At 35.3% G+C, this 21,161-nt stretch overlaps 1 protein-coding gene across 9 annotated transcripts in view; it reads right to left on the minus strand.

The window, feature by feature from the left end:
- LOC127155073 (utrophin) overlaps positions 1-21,161 on the minus strand; it is a 280,024-nt gene that overhangs the window by 109,122 nt on the left and 149,741 nt on the right. For 8 of the 9 annotated variants that reach the window (XM_051097036.1, XM_051097040.1, XM_051097038.1 and 5 more), the window contains one exon: positions 861-1,033. In XM_051097036.1, the coding sequence (XP_050952993.1) occupies positions 861-1,033 (173 nt within the window). Of the gene's footprint in view, positions 1-860; positions 1,034-6,117; positions 7,096-21,161 lie in introns of those variants that run through there. The other variant, XM_051097043.1, reaches the window with a different exon arrangement.

A 21,161-nucleotide genomic window follows, 5' to 3' on the forward strand; every position in this document is an offset into this window, starting at 1 on the left:
AACTTCAAAAGGCTATGATTTAATGAAATAAATATAAGCGGTGCACATTTAAAGGTAAAAGCGCGCTGCTGTTGTGCATTCTCTAGGCTCGCTGTTTCAGAGCATTTTAGGCCTATAGATTATTTATGATCTACTGTTGATTAATTATTACAATGCTTACTTATATTATAATATGTTGTTAAAGTTTGTAAGAGTGCATATTTGATTTCACTTATGCTTTTTAATGAGCTTCCAACAATAAAGCATAAACATTTCAAAATAAGAGTCCCAGTGTATTTATAATTATGCAGATATATAACTGCAATAAACAGATAATCCCAATTTAGTTTATACAGTTTAAAGTAGCCCTATAAGCAAAACTATTGAAAAACTGTGTACGTTTTGTATTCTAATAAATGATTTTACTTGTAAATGTGTTCATAAATCATTTTCTTAATAGAAAACACATTATCTGATCCATTTTAATCGTGCAAAGTTTTTAATGCATTAAAAGTTTCTAATTAAAAACTCATGTGCTCCTCTGGAAAAAAAAAGAAGTGTTAAGCCCTGGTGTGTGTGTGTGTGTTAATGGACGTATCAGCAAGACTTAATAATTACACGTGTTCACTAATTAGTGCCACTAATTAGATTAGAACACAATTGCACTGTTTTCCTCTCACACACAGTCACACGCTCCTGTTGGTCCGTTCTGCCATTTAACATTGTACACACACACACACACTCAAAAACACTCTCATACACACACACAGCTGCTCAGATCAGCAACAGAAGTGAAACACGGCTCCATCTGTCCTTACCAGTGACTCATGTTTGACGCTTTCAAAGTGACCTTAACATTAACGTGTGTGTGTGACACTGACCTTATATTGGCTGATTTGGCCTTCAGGTCATTCCAGCGCTGGTTCATGTCATCCAGTCTCTGTTGGAGGAAAACCGCTTCCTCTGAGCTCCCCAGAGCCTTCACCATCTTCATCTTATTCCCCTCCACACTCCTGAAGACATCATTATGAGCCTCGATCTCCGCCTGGATGTCCTACACACAGAGAGAGACAGACAGAGATTGCTTTAATTGCACTGTTACCACCTTCATTATGTGGATTCGTTAAGGGGAAAGATAAATAAATCAACAAAGACAGACAGAGACGTCTCCACACCTCCGCTGAGAGGAAAACACACAATTAAAGCTGTCAGTCTGATACTGAACGTCACTACACACTCACACAGCGCGTATCGACTTGAAGATTAATCACACTACATGTGAACGCACTCATGAAGACAATGAACACACAGTCTAGACAAGTTTTTTAGTATTATTTTTCCATTTATAGTTTTTTGTCACTGTTTTCAAGTTAGTTTTAGTTTTATGGTGGCTAGATTTAATTTTTATGTCTATTTTTGGTTTTAGGTTTTGTAGATTATTGAGTTCAGTTTTTTCCTTATATAACACAGCAGAACAACAATTTATATCATACACCTACTGTATGATGAAAACACAATCTATCACAACCTGCATCTATTTAAAACCAAACTGCAATATCAAACTGCCTTCAAAGTTTACTAGGGAAATGCACAACACCACAGCACACTGCAGGATTTTCTGTCAGGATTTCCTATCTAATGTCACTGGATATTTATGACACGTCAACATCGATTAGATCAGGCAGTTCGTAAAGTTCCTGTGTGGTTCCTTCTGTCGGAGGGCACTAATAAACTTGTTAACTTACTTACCTACCTATTTGCTTGCTTGTATTTTAAAACGGCCATTTGTTTTGGAAATACATGCTAATAAAGCTTGTTTGAATCCGACAGATTGAGACATGTAGAGGACAGTAGAAGGAGGTTTGGGTCTTTTCCAGTTCATTTGCAAAGTGCTCCCTGCTACTTTAACTCTCTCTCGCTGTCACTTCTTTAAAGAATATACACCAGAATACCAATGAACACACACAACAGTGCTAACTCTGTGCTGTTGAAACACACATCAGACAGATGAAATAAGGTATTATGCAAATGTTATGTTGACGGTCCCAACAGAATTCAGTGAGAAAGACAAAAGTATGGACTACTTGCGCTGTCTGACTGACTGTGGATATCTGTAGAAAAGTCTCTACAGAAAGTCTCAAACAACAAAACTGTCAGTCAACAAAACAAACAAACAAAACAATGTCTTACACAACAAAACTGCCAGTAAACGAACAAAAAAGAATGAAATAAAAACAATAAAAAAGTGATGTCTCGCACATCAAAACTGTCAGTGAACAGAACAAAAAAGAAAACAAAAAACTAAATGTCTCACATAACAAAACAGTCAGAGAATGGAAAAAAATAGTTAAAAACAAAACTGCCAGTGAACAAACAAACAAGAAAAATAAATGAAACTAAACACATCAAAATTGTTCAAACAGCAAATATCGAATATCAGTGAACAAAAAATTAAAACTCCCAAAAAACTCATTAAACAAAAAAAAAGAATGTTTAAACAAAACAGCAAAACTGTCAGTGAACAATAAAAAAAATAAATAAATAAACAAAACAGAATTTTTCAAACAACAAATATCAGTGAACAAAACAAAATTAAAACTCTCAAAAAACTGTCATTAAACAAAAAACAAACAAAAAAGAATATCTAAACAAAACAAAACAAAAAAAACACTAAACAGAACAGAAGTTTAGTGAACAACAACAACAACTAAACAGAAGTTTTCAAACAAATACAAAACAAAAAATAAATAAAAACTTACAAAAAAACAAACAAAAAAGAATGTTTAAACAAAACAGCAAAACTGTCAGTGAACAATAAAAAAATAAATAAATAAACAAAACAGAATTTTTCAAACAAATATCAGTGAACAAAACAAAATTAAAACTCTCAAAAAACTGTCATTAAACAAAAAACAAACAAAAAAGAATATCTAAACAAAACAAAACAAAAAAAACACTAAACAGAACAGAAGTTGAGTGAACAACAACAACAACTAAACAGAAGTTTTCAAACAAATACAAAACAAAAAATAAATAAAAACTCACAAAAAAACAAACAAAAAAGAATGTTTAAACAAATTCGTCAGTGAATAAACAAAAGAAAAAATAAGCAAAACTGAAATATATCAAAAACTGTCATTAAACAAAAAAATAAACCAAAAATGTCTAAACAAACCAAAACTGTCAGTGAAAAAACAAAACAAAAAATAAACTAAAAATAAACAAAAAACAGAATTGTTCAAACAAATATCAACTATCAGTGGAAAAAAAAACTCACAAAAAATCAGTCATTAAACAAAACAAAATAACTGTTTAAACAAACAAAACTGTCAGCGAACAAATAAAAAAAAATTAAAAATAAATTAAATTGAATTTTTCAAATTTTTTTAGATATCAACTAGCAGTAAACAAAACAAAACTTTAAATTAAAACTCTCAAACATACATTAAACAAATGTAAGTGAACAAACAAACAAAAAATAAACAAAAAATAAACAAAACAGAATTTTTCAAACAAATATCAACTATAAGCGAACAAAGCAAAACAAAATTAAAACTCCACAAAAAAAAACTGTCATTAAACATAATAATAATAATAATAATAATAATAAACAAAAGAATCTCTCAAACAACAAATATCAATTACCAGTTAACAAAACAAAAAAAAAACAAAAAAAACAAAACAAAAAAACAAAAACAAATGTCTAAACAAAACAACAACTGTCAGTGAACAAAACAAAACAAAAGAAAAAAAAACATACAAAAACTGTCATTAAACAAAAAACAAACAAAAAGGGAATGTTTAAACAAAACAACAAAACTGTCAGTGAACAGAAACAAATCAATAAACAAACAAACAAAAAACCCTCCAAAACAAAACTTCATGAACCTCACAAAATCCAGTAACTACATCTTACTCAAAAGATGCTGCCTGGTTCTCAATAAATAGGACTATTTCTCAGCCAGTCAGATCAGAGCTTTACATTCTGGATTGTCATTTACGACTGCAATTTGCATCCAACTGTCAGTTGACAAACTTTATCTGATCACTGTGCTGTTCAGTGTTGAGATTATGGTTTAGGTTATTAAAAGAAAGAAAAGAAAACATTACCTCGCTCACGACACATGCGGGCACAGAACCACTAGACTGCACCTTGAGCATGTGGCGCGTGTCTGCGCTCTAAAAGTCTAATTTCTGCTGTTCATCTGTTATAGTTCTTAATGAAATATTTAACTGTGATCAATTCAACCACGAGCCCCACACACACTCTTAAACTCCCTCATCTGGCAGTCTGACCTATTAAACGAGGCAATAAAAAAGCTTTTCTCGTTAATAAAGTTAAATAATTGCTTCTCGATCATAAAGACTCCCCAGAGCTGTCGTTCAGCGTGCTCTAATTTAACCAGACTTACCCACAATCCCAAAAAAAAGAGACAGAGAGACATAGGTTAAAAGAAAAAAACGTGACATTTTCATGTTTGACCTTTCCTTGTTTGTTGACGGAAGCATCCTCGTCGACTAACACATACACAGTTTCACACACACTCTCACAGGTGGGAGATGCTCCTCAAACGGAGAGTGCTCTGAAAGCCTCTCTTTCCTAGAAGTGGTTATTGCACAGATAGCAGACACTTTTATCCAAAGTGACTAACAGTACACTTACTGCCGTACCGTCCCCTCCAGCAACCTGAGCTTAAGTGTCTTGATTGAGGACAAAATTGGGACAGTTCACAGATCAGACCTTATGGGACTTTCTTTACAGGTCAGGAAATGGTCATGCTTTAGTTTAAGGAGAAAATTTTTCTATGTGTCGCCTCATGATAGTCTGGAGGGAAAACACTATAATATGTGAAATATTATTTTGATGTAAAATAACAGTTTTCTATGTGAATATATTAAAAATGTAATTTATTTCTGTGATGCAAAACTGAATTTTCAGCATCATAACTCCAGTCTTCAGTGTCAAATGATCCTTCAGAAATCACTCTTGTAAAACTTTTTAAAATTCATTTTAAAACATATTAAAATAGAAAACCATTACTTTAAATTGTAATATTATTTCACAATATTACTGTTTTTTTTTTCATTTATTCATTATTATTATTATTATTATTATTATTATTATTATTATTATTATTATTACTACTACTATTTCTATTTTTTGTATACTTTAGTAATTTCAGCCATTAAAAAAAAAAAAAAAATGCTGATTTTTGGCAGTGTATATAGTAAAATATGTATATAAGCTCCAAACTACATATATAACATTCAGCCAATATCATATATTATATTTCCCTATTTTTACATATATTATAACTTCGATTTGTCGTCATGTAACACTTACTCACTCAAAAATACTACTCATTTTAGATTTTATGGTGTTTTATTTTTATTTAGATTCAACTGTATAAATAGCATACTTTTTAATAAAAGATATTTATAAGTGATAACATTATAATTATTGCCTCATTGGTATCAGCTAGAATTTTGATAACAGAATTTTAGTGTGTCCTTGTTACACATTACAAGCACTTATTATATTAATAACAGTAAATTACGCATAATTCAAATAACTAACCCTAAAGTAAATGCCAGTATTTTTATTTAATTTTAATTTAGAGAGTTAGTTAACACTTTAGTAACTTGTTGTGTTTCTCATTTTATTTATTTATTTATTTTTTTATTTTTTTTAATGTCTATATAGTTTTAGTTATTTTATTTCATTTTATTTTATCATTTCATTTATTAGTTTTAGTTTTTCAACTTAAACTAATTGAAAATTACAAGCGTTGTCTTGGCAGGTAAATAAATAAATAAATAAATGTTAACATTTTCTTTCAGTTAATGTTCATTTTATTTCAGGTAATAAAATGTTTTTGTTAACGATAACAGCCCTGGTAATTAGATGGTATTAATTACTATTACTCAGTCCTTATTTGTGTAATTACATTGTAACAAGGACACCTTTAAACAAGGATTTTCAATGGTTCATCTCTAAAGATTTATTAACTTGTTCCAGAAAGAGTTTCCAGTCACATTTGCACTTTTTGGACATTTGCACAATTTTGGACCCAGTAGCCAAACCACCCTGATCCACTCCTCCACAATCAAACAATCCACTCGCAAATCTGAAAATACCTCCTCAAACTTCATCAGCAACTCCTGCAAGCTGAAGTTCAGACCAATCATCATGATCTCTGTGTATCTCTACCGCGCTACATTCCAAAACGCCAAAGACGGAGAGAAATCTGGCAAGGGATCAGTCTCCTCTGGGGGTCCACACATGCATAATGCAGCTTATCATTTGCAGGAACATCTGTGGAAGAGCACACACACGTCACGGCTTCAGCGTCTGGCGGCGTGGAGCGGTGCCTCAGCGGGTGCCTGAGCGCCTGTCCCGTAAGTCTCTTGCTTTGAGCTAAGAGCCGCATGCTCCAGCATTGGATGGATCTCGTCCAGTGTTTCGGATCGTCTGAAGGCCTGGACGTTGGAGGTAGATTAAAGATAGAGTTAGGGATTCCACCAAATATCAAATCGTTGGTTCAGCGATCTGGAGATGATTTAGCTGCTTTTCTCATTCTCACAAAGCACACACAGCTCTTTCTCTCCAGTAAAGACACACAGAAAGCGTCTTGTTCCTCCAGGTTCCTGTGACCCTCAGGCAAGCGTTCGTACTCAATTACCCGTGTCAAAGAGCCTCTGTGTGGTTCGCTCTGACGGGCAGGGCAGGAGAGCAGCACGGCTGTCTGAATCACTCTCTCTCGTTGAAAACACACACTCAGAGCCAGCAAACCAAGATGAGCAGTGAAGGTCTGATCTTGAGGAGAACATCTCCAAATCTAGACATGTGGAAAAGCCAGAAGCAGGTGAGACGTGAATGTCTTCATCTTTCAAGTTCCTTTGCATTCACTCAAGTCCACTTTGATCTTCACATCTTAAACAACATTCATCCAGATGGAGGTTGGAGATGAGGTTTTCTTTCAGGGCGTAAAGCTCTCCAGCGGCAGCTTGAGCTTTCTTTCCAGAACTTCCAAAAGTTTTCTAAAACTCTCTGGCTGGCCAGCTTTTCTCAAGTCTGCGGTCTTCTCTGACTGCTGGCTCCTGGAGCTGACTTTTCCCGCTCTCTCTCTCTCCTGTCTTTTCCCTCCAGTGGCAGCTGTTTATTATTTTATTCAGCATCCTCTGTTTCCCCTCCTCTTTCCCTCCACTCCATCCCACTCCAAACTAACACAGGCACACACCCACTTCCTGTAGGGCCCCACCATGAAAGCAAACGTGCCGAAAATGAAAAAGAAGAATGTTTGACGAGAGGTTGAAGGCGGGAAAGACAAAGTTTTATGAAGTATCGTAACAACTTGAGCATCTGTTAAAGTGTGCAGCCGTGAATACGTGAAGCTCTGACATGAGCGAGAGAGAGATTGAGTAAGCACAAGTATGTGACAACAACATGTGATCTAGAGGATCATGCTCTATTTGCAGAGTATCTGTGTACAAACATCTGACAAACTGATCTGAAAAGAGCGAATTCACATGCAATCTAATCAATCTCAAAGACACTTCGAATTTGCTGGCATCCAACATTTTAGCAACAAATTATGTATTCTAACTTATTCAGACATATCTACTTCCATCATTGCCAAAAATATGACATTTTGTTTATATTACGATTACAAGAACTAGAAGAAATATTGCAGAACGTCACTTATTACAGCTAAAAATTATATCATTAACTTTGATGATATTTGCAACTCAATAGTTCATGTCTTAATTTCTTTACAACTGAAGAAAGAATGTTTTTTGAGGGAAACATTTCAGCATTTTTCTCCATATAATGGACTGATACGGTGCCCCGATTTTGAACTTCCAAAATGCAGTTTAAACGCAGCTTCAAACGATGCCAAATGCGGTTGTAAAAGATTTTGTGGTCCAGGGTCACATATATATGCAACTTGTTGCAGATTTTGTACACATAGTGACTTACTGCAGTGATATCCAGCACCATACTGCATATGTTGCAACTTATTACAGTGACATACTGCGCCCTGTCGTAGCAACACATATTATAACATTGCATACAATGCAACTTATTGCAGCGATGTATAACATTTTGCAGAAATTGCACCTGTAGCAACATATATTGCAACACTAGACACTGCAACTTATTGCATACTGCAGATGTTGTATCTTATTAAGCAATATAGTGCAGATACTGCACCATACTGCAACATATTTTGCGACTTGTAGAGCGAGACTTATTGCAGTCATTTATACCAATAAACAGTATATAGCAACTTATTGCAGATATTGCATCTTATTGTAGTAACATATTGTGGCATATTGTTGATTCATTACAGAACTATACAGTATATAGAGACAAACTGCAGATGTTGCATTGTATGCAGATATACTGCTTCCTAAAGTAGGGATGTGCTGCAGATTTTAGAGCACTTATTTTAGAGACACATATAGTGATGCTGTAACATATTTTTGCAAACATAGTGTACATAGTGCAGAAAAACACTCAAAAATGCATCATCCAGATGAACAGACGTCTCTGCGATGGACGTGTGCTATCAGTGAAGCGCTCTTCTCTCAGACGTCTGGGTTCATCAGTACATTTTGACAAACTAGTCTATGACTCACTCAAATACTCCATTGCCAAATGTTCAATTCACTCATATTTTCACATTTTTGCTTTTGTATCTGTCGCCAATCTCTCACTTTTCCATTAGATATCACCACCTATTCCTTTCTCTGCAGCGCTTGGAGTTCAACAACCTCGTTCAGAGTCCCTCAGAGTGTGTGTTATGCTTCCTTTGAAATTCATAACGTACATATGGGCTCTTTCTTGGCTTGTCTAAATACATAAAGTCAGCGTGTCAGGGGCCATGTGGTCCGAACTTGCACACGCGCGGCCTAGAGCAGCCAGGAGCGAAGACAGAAGACAATTCTGAATATTCATAAGCCAATCCCTTTGAAGTGCCTTTACTTCATTAGCGCATTTACATAATGAATATCCAGCACGGCGCGTTTGATGTGCGCGAAGTCGCGCGTGTGCGAGTGTAAACAAACCCTGCTGGATTACAATCAAATCAGGATATGAATATGTGTAACACATAATGGTTCATGAGTTAATACATGACAATGTTTGTTTACGCAAACAAAAGTAATGCAGATGATTACAACAACTGAGAATCAGGCTGCACCAAAGGAAACACCACCACTCAATGGAGCTGTGTCAAAACACTGGATGGAGAATAATACTAAACTGACTGAAAGCGGAAAGAGGGCGAGGGTTGATGGGCAAACGGAAACATGAGGGAAAAGTTTCACAGCTCTGGGAATTATGGGAGGAGAGTCACTGGGAGAACTGATAACGCAAATTCTGAGCTGAGCCAGTGGTTTTACTCACGAAAACTCAAACCATGTTTTAACACTGGCTACTGTTCATGAACGGTTTAACTTTATTTGGAGGGCATGCCTACATGCACATTTGCACTACATCGCAAACACACATACATGCACACTTACTTTGATCTTGTGAGCTGTGATGGAGCAGATTTCTGTGCAGGTACTTTTAACAAACATCTGAGTCCAGTCAACATCTGCACCTCACTGATAATGGTGCATGTGTGAGTGTGTGTGGCTTGTGGACAAATGTCCCTAAATGCTAGCTAAATCTGACAAAACCTTCCATTAAGGATGTCGGTAGGTGGGAAAACCCTATGGGAGAGTACGACAGGTTTGTGCATTGAATGAGTTACACACAACAGCTAGCAACATGTTGGCCACAACCACCTGAATAAACTGACTGACACAGTGATTGCTTTTTATCAATTATTTCTATATTCAATTACAGTTGGGCAATTTGTCGAAATACAGTTTCGATTTCAGCCTCCAACGGTTATGAAAATGCAATAGTCACGAAAAATGTGATTATTGCACCCCCTTTCTTTCTAGTCACTCCTCCGTAATAGCCCAATTTCACATGCAAAACAATCATGTAACGTGACATGCTTGATTTAAGTTGATTAGATTTATTCATGTTTTTAAAAGCATGAAAGAAAACTTGTGCTGTTTCTGAGGATTTCTGTGCATGCCCTCAGTGACGGAACACTGACATGTAAATTCATCTTTTAATGCTTAATGCGCGTGCATAAGTGGTCAAATACATGCAAAAATGTGTCAAAATGCACAGCTTGGTGATAATTCACATAAACCTTCATTGCTTATGTCTTAAGTGAACGAAAACAGCTGTGACAGAAGTGAGAGAAGGTTATTTCTGTCGACTGTGGGCTTAATAATAATGAAGCAACAAAGGGCAAAGAGAAAAATCACTCACTGCTCTTGAGCGAATGATTTTTTCTTTAATAAGAAACAAAGAAAGTTGAATTCTTACATTGAAGACTGTAATTGATTTATAATTGTATGTATATATGTATACATGTATGTATATGTATATGTATGTATATAATTAAAATAATATATTAATAATTAATTATAATATAATAACACTAAAAAAAATTGTTGAGTCAACTTAAAATAATTTGTGAACCTGCTGCCTTAAAATTCTAAGCTTAGTCAACTCTACGTTTAGTCAACTTGAAATGTTAAGTTGTACTAAGGGACAACTTAGATATTTGAGTTGACTAAACTAAACTTAAAAGCTGGGCTTGTTACCCAGCTGCTTTAAAATTTTAAGTTGACAACTCAAATATCTAAATTGTCACTTAGTACAACTTAACATTTCAAGTTGACTGAACTTAAAATTTTAAGGTAGTGGGGTAACAAATTATTTTAAGTTGACGTAAATTGTTTTTTTACAGTGTATTTTTTCTTGAAATTCTGGTTCTGGTAACACTTTACAATAAGGTTAATTAGTTAACATCAGTTAACTACATTAGTTAACAAACTAAGAATGAACAATACTTCTACAGCATTTATTAATCTATGTTAATATCAATATTTTATGATGCATTAATAAAATCACAATTTGTTTGTTAAAGGAGAAGTCCACTTCCAGAACAACAATTTACAGATAATTTACTCACCCCCTTGTCATCAAAGATGTTCATGTCTTTCTTTCTTCAGTTGTAAAGAAATTATGTTTTTTGAGGAAAACATTTCAGCATTTTTCTCCATATAATGGACTGATATGGTGCCCCGATTTTGAACTTCCAAAAAGCAGTTTAAATGCGGCTTCAAACGATCCCAAATGTGGTTGCAAACGATCCCAGCTGAGAAATTATTGATTATTTTCATACATGAACATGACCATGATGGTTCTGATGCCACATTTCATTTAGCAAAACCAAAGCCTATAACCTAAACAATCTTAAAACAAACACTGTTCTTGCAGCAGTCTGACACTTCCATCCAGAATCTAGTAAACCGGACTTTTTTTTTCCACTGGTGTGTGACTAAACTATATGAACCAAACACACGACTCCATTAGCGACAGCAGATGGTTGCATATGCTCAACACAATCAGTTATCCGTCTGTACGAGTCTCGAGCTGCTGATGTGTGTTTGTGATCGAAACGACACTTTCAGAGATTCTGTCCTCAATTGAACCAGCCTTGAAAAATACATCTTTAATAAGAGCGCTGCAGTACACATTTATATAAAAGTAAACAAATAAATAAATAAATAATCAAAGCGAGAACATTGTTAAAGTTAGTTATTTAAGGTAATGATGTGTTCCAGCAATCACTAAAAGCTGGAAGAGCAGAAGTTTTACATGAACTGGTATAACCTCTTACCCCTTAGCAAAAGAACATTATGAATTCATTTTTAAAGAAGTTTGTCTGAACAAAGCTCTTTTATATTCAGATACAACAACAGACCTCTCACATCAGAAGACTTTCTCTCTAAATAAATCTCTATATCAGAAATATATGCACATTTGTGAGCTTGGACCACAAAACCTGTCTTTAGTAGCACGGGTTTATTTGTAGCAATAGTCAAAAAGACATTGTATGGGTCAAAACGATCGATTTTTTGATATACAACTCAAAGAACTTCATTTAGACAGTTTTAAAGGCAATTTCTCTCCATATTTTGCACCCTCAGATATTGTCCTTTCGTAACAAACGATACATGGAAAGCTTATTCATGCAGCCTTCAGATGATGTATAAATCTCAGGTTTAAAAAAAAAAATCAACCCTTATGACTGGTTTTGTGGTCCAGGGTCACATATTTCACACGTGTGACGTGACTCATCAGTTAATTTCTTTAAAATATGAAACGTCTTCAAATCATGTTTCATCTTAAAACATTCATCACATGTAGATCTCAAAAACTCAAGAAGTGCATTTTGGTTTATGTGTGTTGTGGATTTTTGTTATTGAGTGTGATATACTAATCATGAATATTAAAAAAAAAAGAGAAAGACAAATACATAATTAAATAAATAAACACACCTTTAATGTTTGTTATAGTTGCAGAACGGATATAAAATATAGTCGCCATTATTGTTTGAATGTCGAATGCTCCTGCATATTTTAGCATGTATTATTTCTCTCTGTGTTTTCTGTTCTATCATTATTCCGCAGCAGTGCTTCTCAAACATTTTAGGCCAACACCAGCTTTGATCCAAATAATCAATAACAATCATGTTCCTTTTATCAACACTGAGCAAAGCTGACACCTCTGAGCGCAAGTTTAGCAGCATAATGCCATATGTTGGTGTAGTAATATACAGATTAATATCAATGCCCCTGTAGTCAATCAAATCATGGATGTAAGACCCTCATCAGTCCCTAGACAGATCTGTGTAAGGACCCTACATGATCAGAATCTAAAACACACACCATAACCACAACAACAGCATTTATAAGCAAATATTACAAAGTAACTGCATATGTTAGTATTTTGCAGTCCAATTCAGATGCATCAATAATACATATATTGTGGAATTTGGGGCAGTGTAGACTATTTCACAACGTCTCTCGCCTGTCTACAAGCGCTTGAACAGCTGTCAGAAAGGCTGCATTATAGATGTGCTCAAAACTGAGAGCTGAACCCAGCGTTCCAGTGACTCAGAACGCAGATGTCTACAAATTCAGCACCGAGACGTCTGCTTTAAGCAAACTGAATAAAATCTCATCCCTTTCAGATCACATACACGAAAAACTCTAAACTCTAAAAATGTACTCGCTCTCAGGTCATCCAAGATATAGACGAGTTTGTTTCTTCATCAGGTTTGGAGAAATGTAGCACTACATCACTTGCTCACCAATGGATCCTCTACAGCGAATGGGTGCCGTCAGAATGAGAGTGAAAACATCACAATAATCCACAAGTAATCCATCAGCTAAAGCTGTGTGTTTGTAAGAAACAAATCCATCATTCAGATGTTTTAACTTTAAACTGTTACTTTTGGCTAAAATAAAACTCCTTAAAGGGGTCATCGGATGCCCATTTTCCACAAGATGATATGATTCTTTAGGGTCTTAATGAAAAGTCTATAATATACTTTGGTTAAAAATTCTCAATGGTTGTGTAAAACAACACCCTTTTTACCTTGCCAAAATCAGCTCTGCAAATATCAACCCATTCTGGTCGAGGCTGCTTTAAATGCAAATGAGCTCTGCTCGCCCCGCCCCTCTCTTCTCTCTGTGGAGTGACGAGCCTGTTTACTTTAGCCGCGTTTAGCCGCTAAACTTGCTAACTACCACGTTATTAGGAAAGTGAAGCTGGATCACAAATGATTCGTGCGAACATAGACGGATATATGTAGATCGGGAGGTGCATTCCCTTCACAAACAAACGTAATCCACTGCATCTTCAGCGGCTCAGATGTCGGGAGTAAATGACGATCACTATGTTCATTATTACATCCAGCAACACAACACCTCAATCGCTCAATCGGAGATATTCTTGTCTAACTTACATCCCTGCTCCGGCATCGAAACAATGGAGGTCGGACTGTTACAGCTGATTTAAGGTAAGACGCTCATGTCAATCAACTATCGTGGGAGCGGCCTCTGTGGGTATGATGCAACAACGACAGGCATCTGAGAATGGCTCAATATGAAAAAGAGGATATTATTTTTACAGATTAATTAAAAACCACTGCATGGATTTTTATCATTATAGGGTAGATTTGTACATGCACTGCCAACATACATTAATGTTCAAACAGCATGTAAAAGTGAACTTAGCATCCAATGACACCTTTAACACTTGCTCCAGTGAAATCTTGCTCCTTGCTCATCTGGAATCAGGAGAGAAATATGCACAGTCAAGCACCAATTTATAAGCCAAACAGTCCAAAACAGCTCTAAACAAACATGTGGGTGGATTTTGATGTGAGAGGACAACAGAAGATGGACTTTTTCACTGAAACAAGTGTTACGATCAGTGCCTAAAACTAACTTTTTGCCACACTTGCCAATGGCCGGTGACATGATAAAATTTACCAGCCCAAACAGCGAGTGATGATTTCTCTTTTTCTTTTGCTTTTAGATTTACATCAATGACAAACTTCAGCAGGTTAGGTTTCACTTTAAAAATAGCGCGGTCTCTTTAAAATCTCACACACATGACGTGGATCTGGCCAAACTCTTTACAGTTAAATACTTTATAACTCATTTAAGAATAAGCTTACGAGGTAACTCGCCAAAACAGTGCATTCTGACATAATTGCGTGTATTTTCGTCCGTTGAAGCGCCTAACCGTTTAGGCGGCGTAACCCCAGGTATGTATCGCCACATTCTCAGGTTTTGAAGAATAAAGAGAAGAAAAGTTATTCTTCCAAAATGAAGCAGCAATATCTTCTCAGGTAAAAGTTATTAGAATCTTGTCTAGGGACAGGCTGGCCATCACACTGCTCTGACCTTATCAGCCGTTTGTCTTTCATTATTTGAATCGCTCTTGTCGCTTATGACAGAACAGCTAATGACTACGATCTTATGTTCGGAAAAGATTGTTTTATTCGCTTATGTCAGAAACAGCAAATCTCTTTAAAGACTGGCTGTTGTTTTCAATACATTCCATTGTTATATTTCATAAAGGTTTTACTCACCAACTGGTGACTGACACTGTTACATATACTCTCCAACGCAGATTTTCACTCGCATTTGGCGCATGGTGAGTGTTCATTTTAGGCCCTTGATGGATTTGTTTCTCACAAACATGCAGCTTTTGGCGCCTCAAGATGTTAACTGATTGACTTGAGTGGTATGGATTACTTGGTTTTTAACAGCTGTTTGGAAAATCTCTTTCTGACGGCACCCATTCACTGCAGAGGATCCATTGGTGAGCAAGTGATGATAAATATCTTCAAATCTGTTCAGATGAACAAACAAACTCATCTACATACTGGATGACTACAGGCCATTAAAATAAAACTAAAGCAGAGAAAATATATATGTATATATAAAAAAAATACACTTGAATCATCTGTATATGTTCTTGTTAGATGATGTCTATGTATATTTCCTTTTATCTGCACTGTGAACCACCTGAGGGTATTCTGCTACAGCTGAAGAAGCGCTCTTAAAGAGTCGCCAAGGATGACAAACAAAACAGATAATAAAAGTAACTTGGAAAGCCATTTGAGCAATAACACACTCGTATTTCTCATCAGATGTACAGTAATATGTTTCTCTGGCGGTTTTCTCATTCAGCAGCTCTGATGATTTCTGTCGGCCTCTCTATCGTCCTGCCATCACAGCGCTGCATTCCTCACTAATAGCTCACTCCTCCCTGCACACGCTTATCAGACCGGTGTGATTTCCTCCTGCTTCACCAACAGCTCAATACACATACAACATTCAACCCTCATGTGCGTGTGTAAGAGACAATGATACATTAATGTTAAACAGAAAATCCAACTGTAATTGCTACTACAAAACCAAAACAAGAACAAATGAACATGGGGTCTCCATATTTAACATAGGAATAATAATAGTAGTAGTTATGCCATATAATATGGGATAAAATAAAGAAAATTAAAATTACAAAAAAGGTAAAATTACTACATTAAATCACTAGGTACACTACTGTTCAAAGGTGCGGGACCAGTAAGTTAGTTTGCTTGTTTATTTACTAATTTTTGAAAGAAATTAGTACTTTTATTCAGCATGGACACGTTAAGTTGATCAAATCTAACAGTGACGACATTTATAATGCTTCAAAGGATTTCAAATTCAAATAAATGCTGTTCTTTTGAAATTTTGATTCAGCAAAATTATCAGCATATTAGAACGATTTCTGAAAGATCATGTGGTCACTGAAGACTGGAGCAATGATGCTGAAAATTCAGCTTTGATCACAGCAATAAATCACATTTTTACAAGACATTCAAATAGAAAAGTTATTTTAAAGGAGAGCTACTATACCCCTTTTTACAAAATGTAATATAAGTCTCAGGTGTCCCCAGAATGTGTCTGTGAAGCTTTAGCTCAAAATATCCTACAGATCACAGATTTATTATATCATTTTGAAAATGCAAAAAGCAGAAAAGCAGAAACACGCTGTTTTCGTGCATGTCTCTTTAAATGCAAATGAGCTGCTGCTCCCCGCCCCCTTTTCCAGAACAAGGCTGTGCCTTTACAGCTCGCACCTCAGATATTCTGCTTAAAAATATCTGTTTGGTTTTGATTATCATGTCAATCGCACTGAAATCATGTGGTTTAAACTTCTAATACAGGGTTTTCTGAGTGCACACATTCAAAGCAAACGCACAGAAAGTGGCTGTCACACGGCATGTGAGTACTAAAAGTATCTTTCATGTCTAATTGTGCTTAAACTGTCAAATACACACAAGTTTATGTTAAAAACACACAAGTTACAAAAACAATGGGTTAAGTCTGTGAAGGTAAACAGCTGGGAAAGAAATCAAATGTTTATATTAGATCAATAAATCAATAAACCCACTGCTCTCTTGTTTCCTCTGAGGCTGCAACTCTAAATAGTGTTCTGTGCTCATCTGTACAGCTAAAGACAGAACAGTTAGCATGTTTTGCTCTAACTTTCGTCATGGTGTTAGAACTAGTACAGCACTGTCGCATGCAAAAACAAAATGGCGGTGCTGCGGGTGGAAACGTGCAGATTAAAGGAGAAGTCCACTTCCACAGCTAAAATTTACAGATAATTTACTCACCCCCTTATCATCCAAGATGTTTGTGTCTGTCTTTCTTCAGTTGATAAGATTATGTCATATTCAGTTGATAAGATTATGTCATATAGTTGACAATGGTGCCCTCAAGTTTGAATGTCCAAAATGTAGTTTAAATGCAGCTTCAAAGGGCTCTAAACAATCCCAGCCGAGGAAGAAGAGTCTTATCTAGCGAAACGATCGGTCATTTTCGAAACAAACTGACAATTTATATACTTTTTAACCTCGAATGCTCGTCTTGTCTAGCTCTGCGGTGCGCATGTGTAGTCTGTGTAATCCGGGTCAACATAGTTAGGGTATGTGGAAAAACTCCCGTCTCGTTTTCTTCTTCAACATCAAAATCATCCTGGTTTTACCATTTTTTTGTAAAGGGAGTTTGATCTTCTTTGCATGTTGACTTTGTAAACACTGGGTTGGTATTTCTCCAGTGATGTAGGACGATTTTGAAGTTGGTGATGAAAACGAGATGGGAGTTTTTCCACATACCCTAACTGGCTTGACTGTATTGATCCGGAAAAAAAGTTCACACAGACTTAGACAAGACGAGCGTTTGAGGTTAAAACAGTATATAAATTGTAAATTTGTTTTGAAAATGACCGATCGCTTCGCTAGATAAGACCCTTCTTCGTCGGTTGGGATCATTTAGAGCCCTCTGAAGCTGCATTTAAACTACATTTTGGAAGTTCAAACTTGGGGGCACCATTGAAGTCCATTATATGGAGATAAATTCGGGATAAATTTCCACAAGATATCATCTCGGATGACAAAGGAGTGAGTAAATTATCTGTACATTTTTGTTCTTAAAGTGAATTACTCCTTTAAGGGGCAGTAATATTACAATAAGATCCCTTTACCACGTCACGGTGAAACGAAATCTGAGCGGCTCGATTTTTCACATTTTCTGGGTTGGTAGAGGCACTGGAAATCATGATCTAACAATTGGTTAACGCCAAATGTCATGATTTCCATGATGTCACCTGTGGTTTTCTACTTTCAAAAACAAACGTCCTAAACAGTAAAAACTAATAACAATTACCCAACTAACCCACCCAACAATCAATTTAAAAAATAAAAGATCACGTATGATTTGAAAACACAATGACTTATAATAACTGACAATGTAGTGACAATGTAGACTTGTCGGATCACACACACAGCTGCTGTAAAGGTCACCTGTTATTTCCTGTTAGAGGTAAATATCAGTGAAATGATAGCGATCTTCATTTGAGAGCAGATGGACACAAATGAAAGATAACTGATAGATTGTGTCTTTAATTAAAGATGACCAGACATCCCACAACATCCAGATCCACTGACAGATACTGCAGAAGGACACTAACAGTAACACCAGTTCTGACAGCTCGTATCAATGATTGATATGTAGGTTATTAGATGTGTTTTGAGGGTGTGGAAAGAGCCATGAAGGAACTGAACTGAATGGCAGTTGAAATCAATAAACTTGCAGTATTTTCTGATGCAATGTAAATGTCTGGACTGCCTTCACACGTTGTCTGAAGACTGGAGTAAGGATGCTGAACGTTCAGCACTGCATAACAGGAATAAATAGCAATTCGCAATATAATCACATAGTAAAAAGCTAATTCACATTATTACTCATTTCTGCATTTTGGATCAAATCAGTACAGTCTTAGTGAGCAGAAGAGACCGCTTCCAGAAAAGATCTTAAATAATCCATACTTGTGACTATTAGTTTGTCATCAAAAAATGTTTACTTGTGCTTTAGAGTCTCATATTCAAACACACAATCGTCATTCTGATGTCAAACAGACTCATGGAAACAGGGTTTCTGAGTGGATTTAGTGCAGGAGACTAGAGGGAGTCAGGTCAGAGTCTGACGGCTGAATACAGTCCTGATATGTCTAGAAAGAAACATGTTGCATACTCTCCTGATCTTCATAAACACAGGAAATCCAGCGGCAGACCTCGTGTAAAACCTAAAGCAGGTGTCGTGGGAAAAAGGCTTTTCCAAAACATTCCGTGGAAATCTCCTCATGCCAAACACACACACACCCCCATATGTTTCCACAAACTAATGAGCCTCACATTTCACGTCACATGATTCAAACTGCACTTTTCCATACAAATTAAACGAAATAAAATATCAGAATGCTTTTGATGATATGGACAAACACTGTAATAATATGCACCGACATAAACATTTAACCAGCATGTTTGTTTGCTGCCAGCTACCCAAGAATTTTGCATGTAAATAATTGTTTCCTGTGACTACAAAGTCTGCATGTCAATATGCATGTTTTCAAGATACACACGCTCATATATAAAAATTTAACAAACATACAAGCATTAAATTGATCAAAAGTGACAGCAAAAATGTTTATAATTTTACAAAAGATTTAAAATTTAAATAAACACTTTCATTTAAAATTCCTATTCAGCAAAAAAATCTTGATAAAAAGAACACATCACAGCGCACAAAAATATGAAGCAGTAATGATGCTGAAAATTCAGCTTTGCATCACAGGAATAAATAATATTTAAAAAAATATTTTAAAAAAATGATATTTTAAATTCAAATAATATTTTGCAATTTTACTCAAATTATTTTTTTTGTTTAATTCATGAATTTATTTATTATTATTATTTTATTTAGTAAAATAACTATTTTATTTTTATTTACTTTTTTTTTTGTTTTGCAAAACTGCATGTTGATTTTACTGCTGATTTGGATTATTTTCCATTTTTAAGCATTTTCACCATCGAAATGATTAAAAAGACTCATTAACGAACTGGAATCAGAATTGAAAGCAGATTTGTTAAATGAATAATAATACTCCACTGAGAAACAAGCTAATGAGTGTATGAGAAGAGCAGCTATAAATGACTGTAAATGACAGAAAAAGTATAGTCTTGTGGGAGCAGACGGGCGGTGCACTGTACATCTGTACAGCCAATCAGACGATAAGAGAGGGTTTCCACGACGACCAGAACAGAACATTTAAGATTCTTTCTGTCTCAAAGGGGAAAACAGCAGAGATTAGAGAAGAGGCTGTCCGACAATCACTCTAAACATATGAGAGAGAGAGAGAGAGAGAGAGACTGAAGGTGAATAGGACGGTCAAACTCAAGTGGCTAAATTTGGGCTTGAAGATCAAAATGATCAGACAGACTGATGGAAGTCGCTGTGAAACCCAATCAGCAGCTCTCTGCACTCATTCATGATCCAGCCAAACTCATTCTCCACATCAGAGCGCTCCGTGTGTGTGAGACCGCTCCGCTGCAGTTTTATGCATCACTAAGTGCTGATCTATCATTTCTGCTCGCACACACATTAAACGCAGCATCTGTATGAGCAGTAGATCACGCTGACCTCAGACCTGCTGCTAAACTCACTTTATACAGCCATTTAGATCAGCTAGACACAGAAAGACAGCACAGGTTTCTCAACTTATATAGACTGTTTATATTATTTTCTGTCAAGTAAGATGCAAATGTACAATTAACTGTCATGCCAATAAATCACATTTTTAAAATGTCTTTAGTTAATATTAAGGCTGTCAAACGATTAATCACGATTAATCACATCCACAATAAAAGTTTATGTTTACTCTGCATATTTATTATGTATATATAAATACACACACATACATGTATTTATTTAAAAAAATATGTATATGTATATATTTATACCTGTATATAATTTAGATTATAAAATAAATATAAATATTTCTTAATATAAACCTAAAATGTATTCCAGTACATATACACAGTACATACACATGTAGTATGTAAACAAACTTTTATTTTGAATGCGATTAATTGCGATTATTGTTTGACAGCCCTAGTTAATATATTTATTAATTTTAACACACATATATATATATATATATATATATATATATATATATATATATATATATATATATATATACACACACACATACATACATATATATATATATATATATATATATATATAGAGAGAGAGAGAGAGTTTTTTTTTTTTTTTTTTTTTTTTTTTTTTAACTTTTCTGAACTTGAGGGATGGGTTTTTGAATTTAATGTTTGCATGTATGT

The sequence above is a fragment of the Labeo rohita genome, chromosome 23, assembly GCF_022985175.1.
Source record: "Labeo rohita strain BAU-BD-2019 chromosome 23, IGBB_LRoh.1.0, whole genome shotgun sequence".
In the NCBI taxonomy this organism is placed as follows: domain Eukaryota; kingdom Metazoa; phylum Chordata; class Actinopteri; order Cypriniformes; family Cyprinidae; genus Labeo; species Labeo rohita.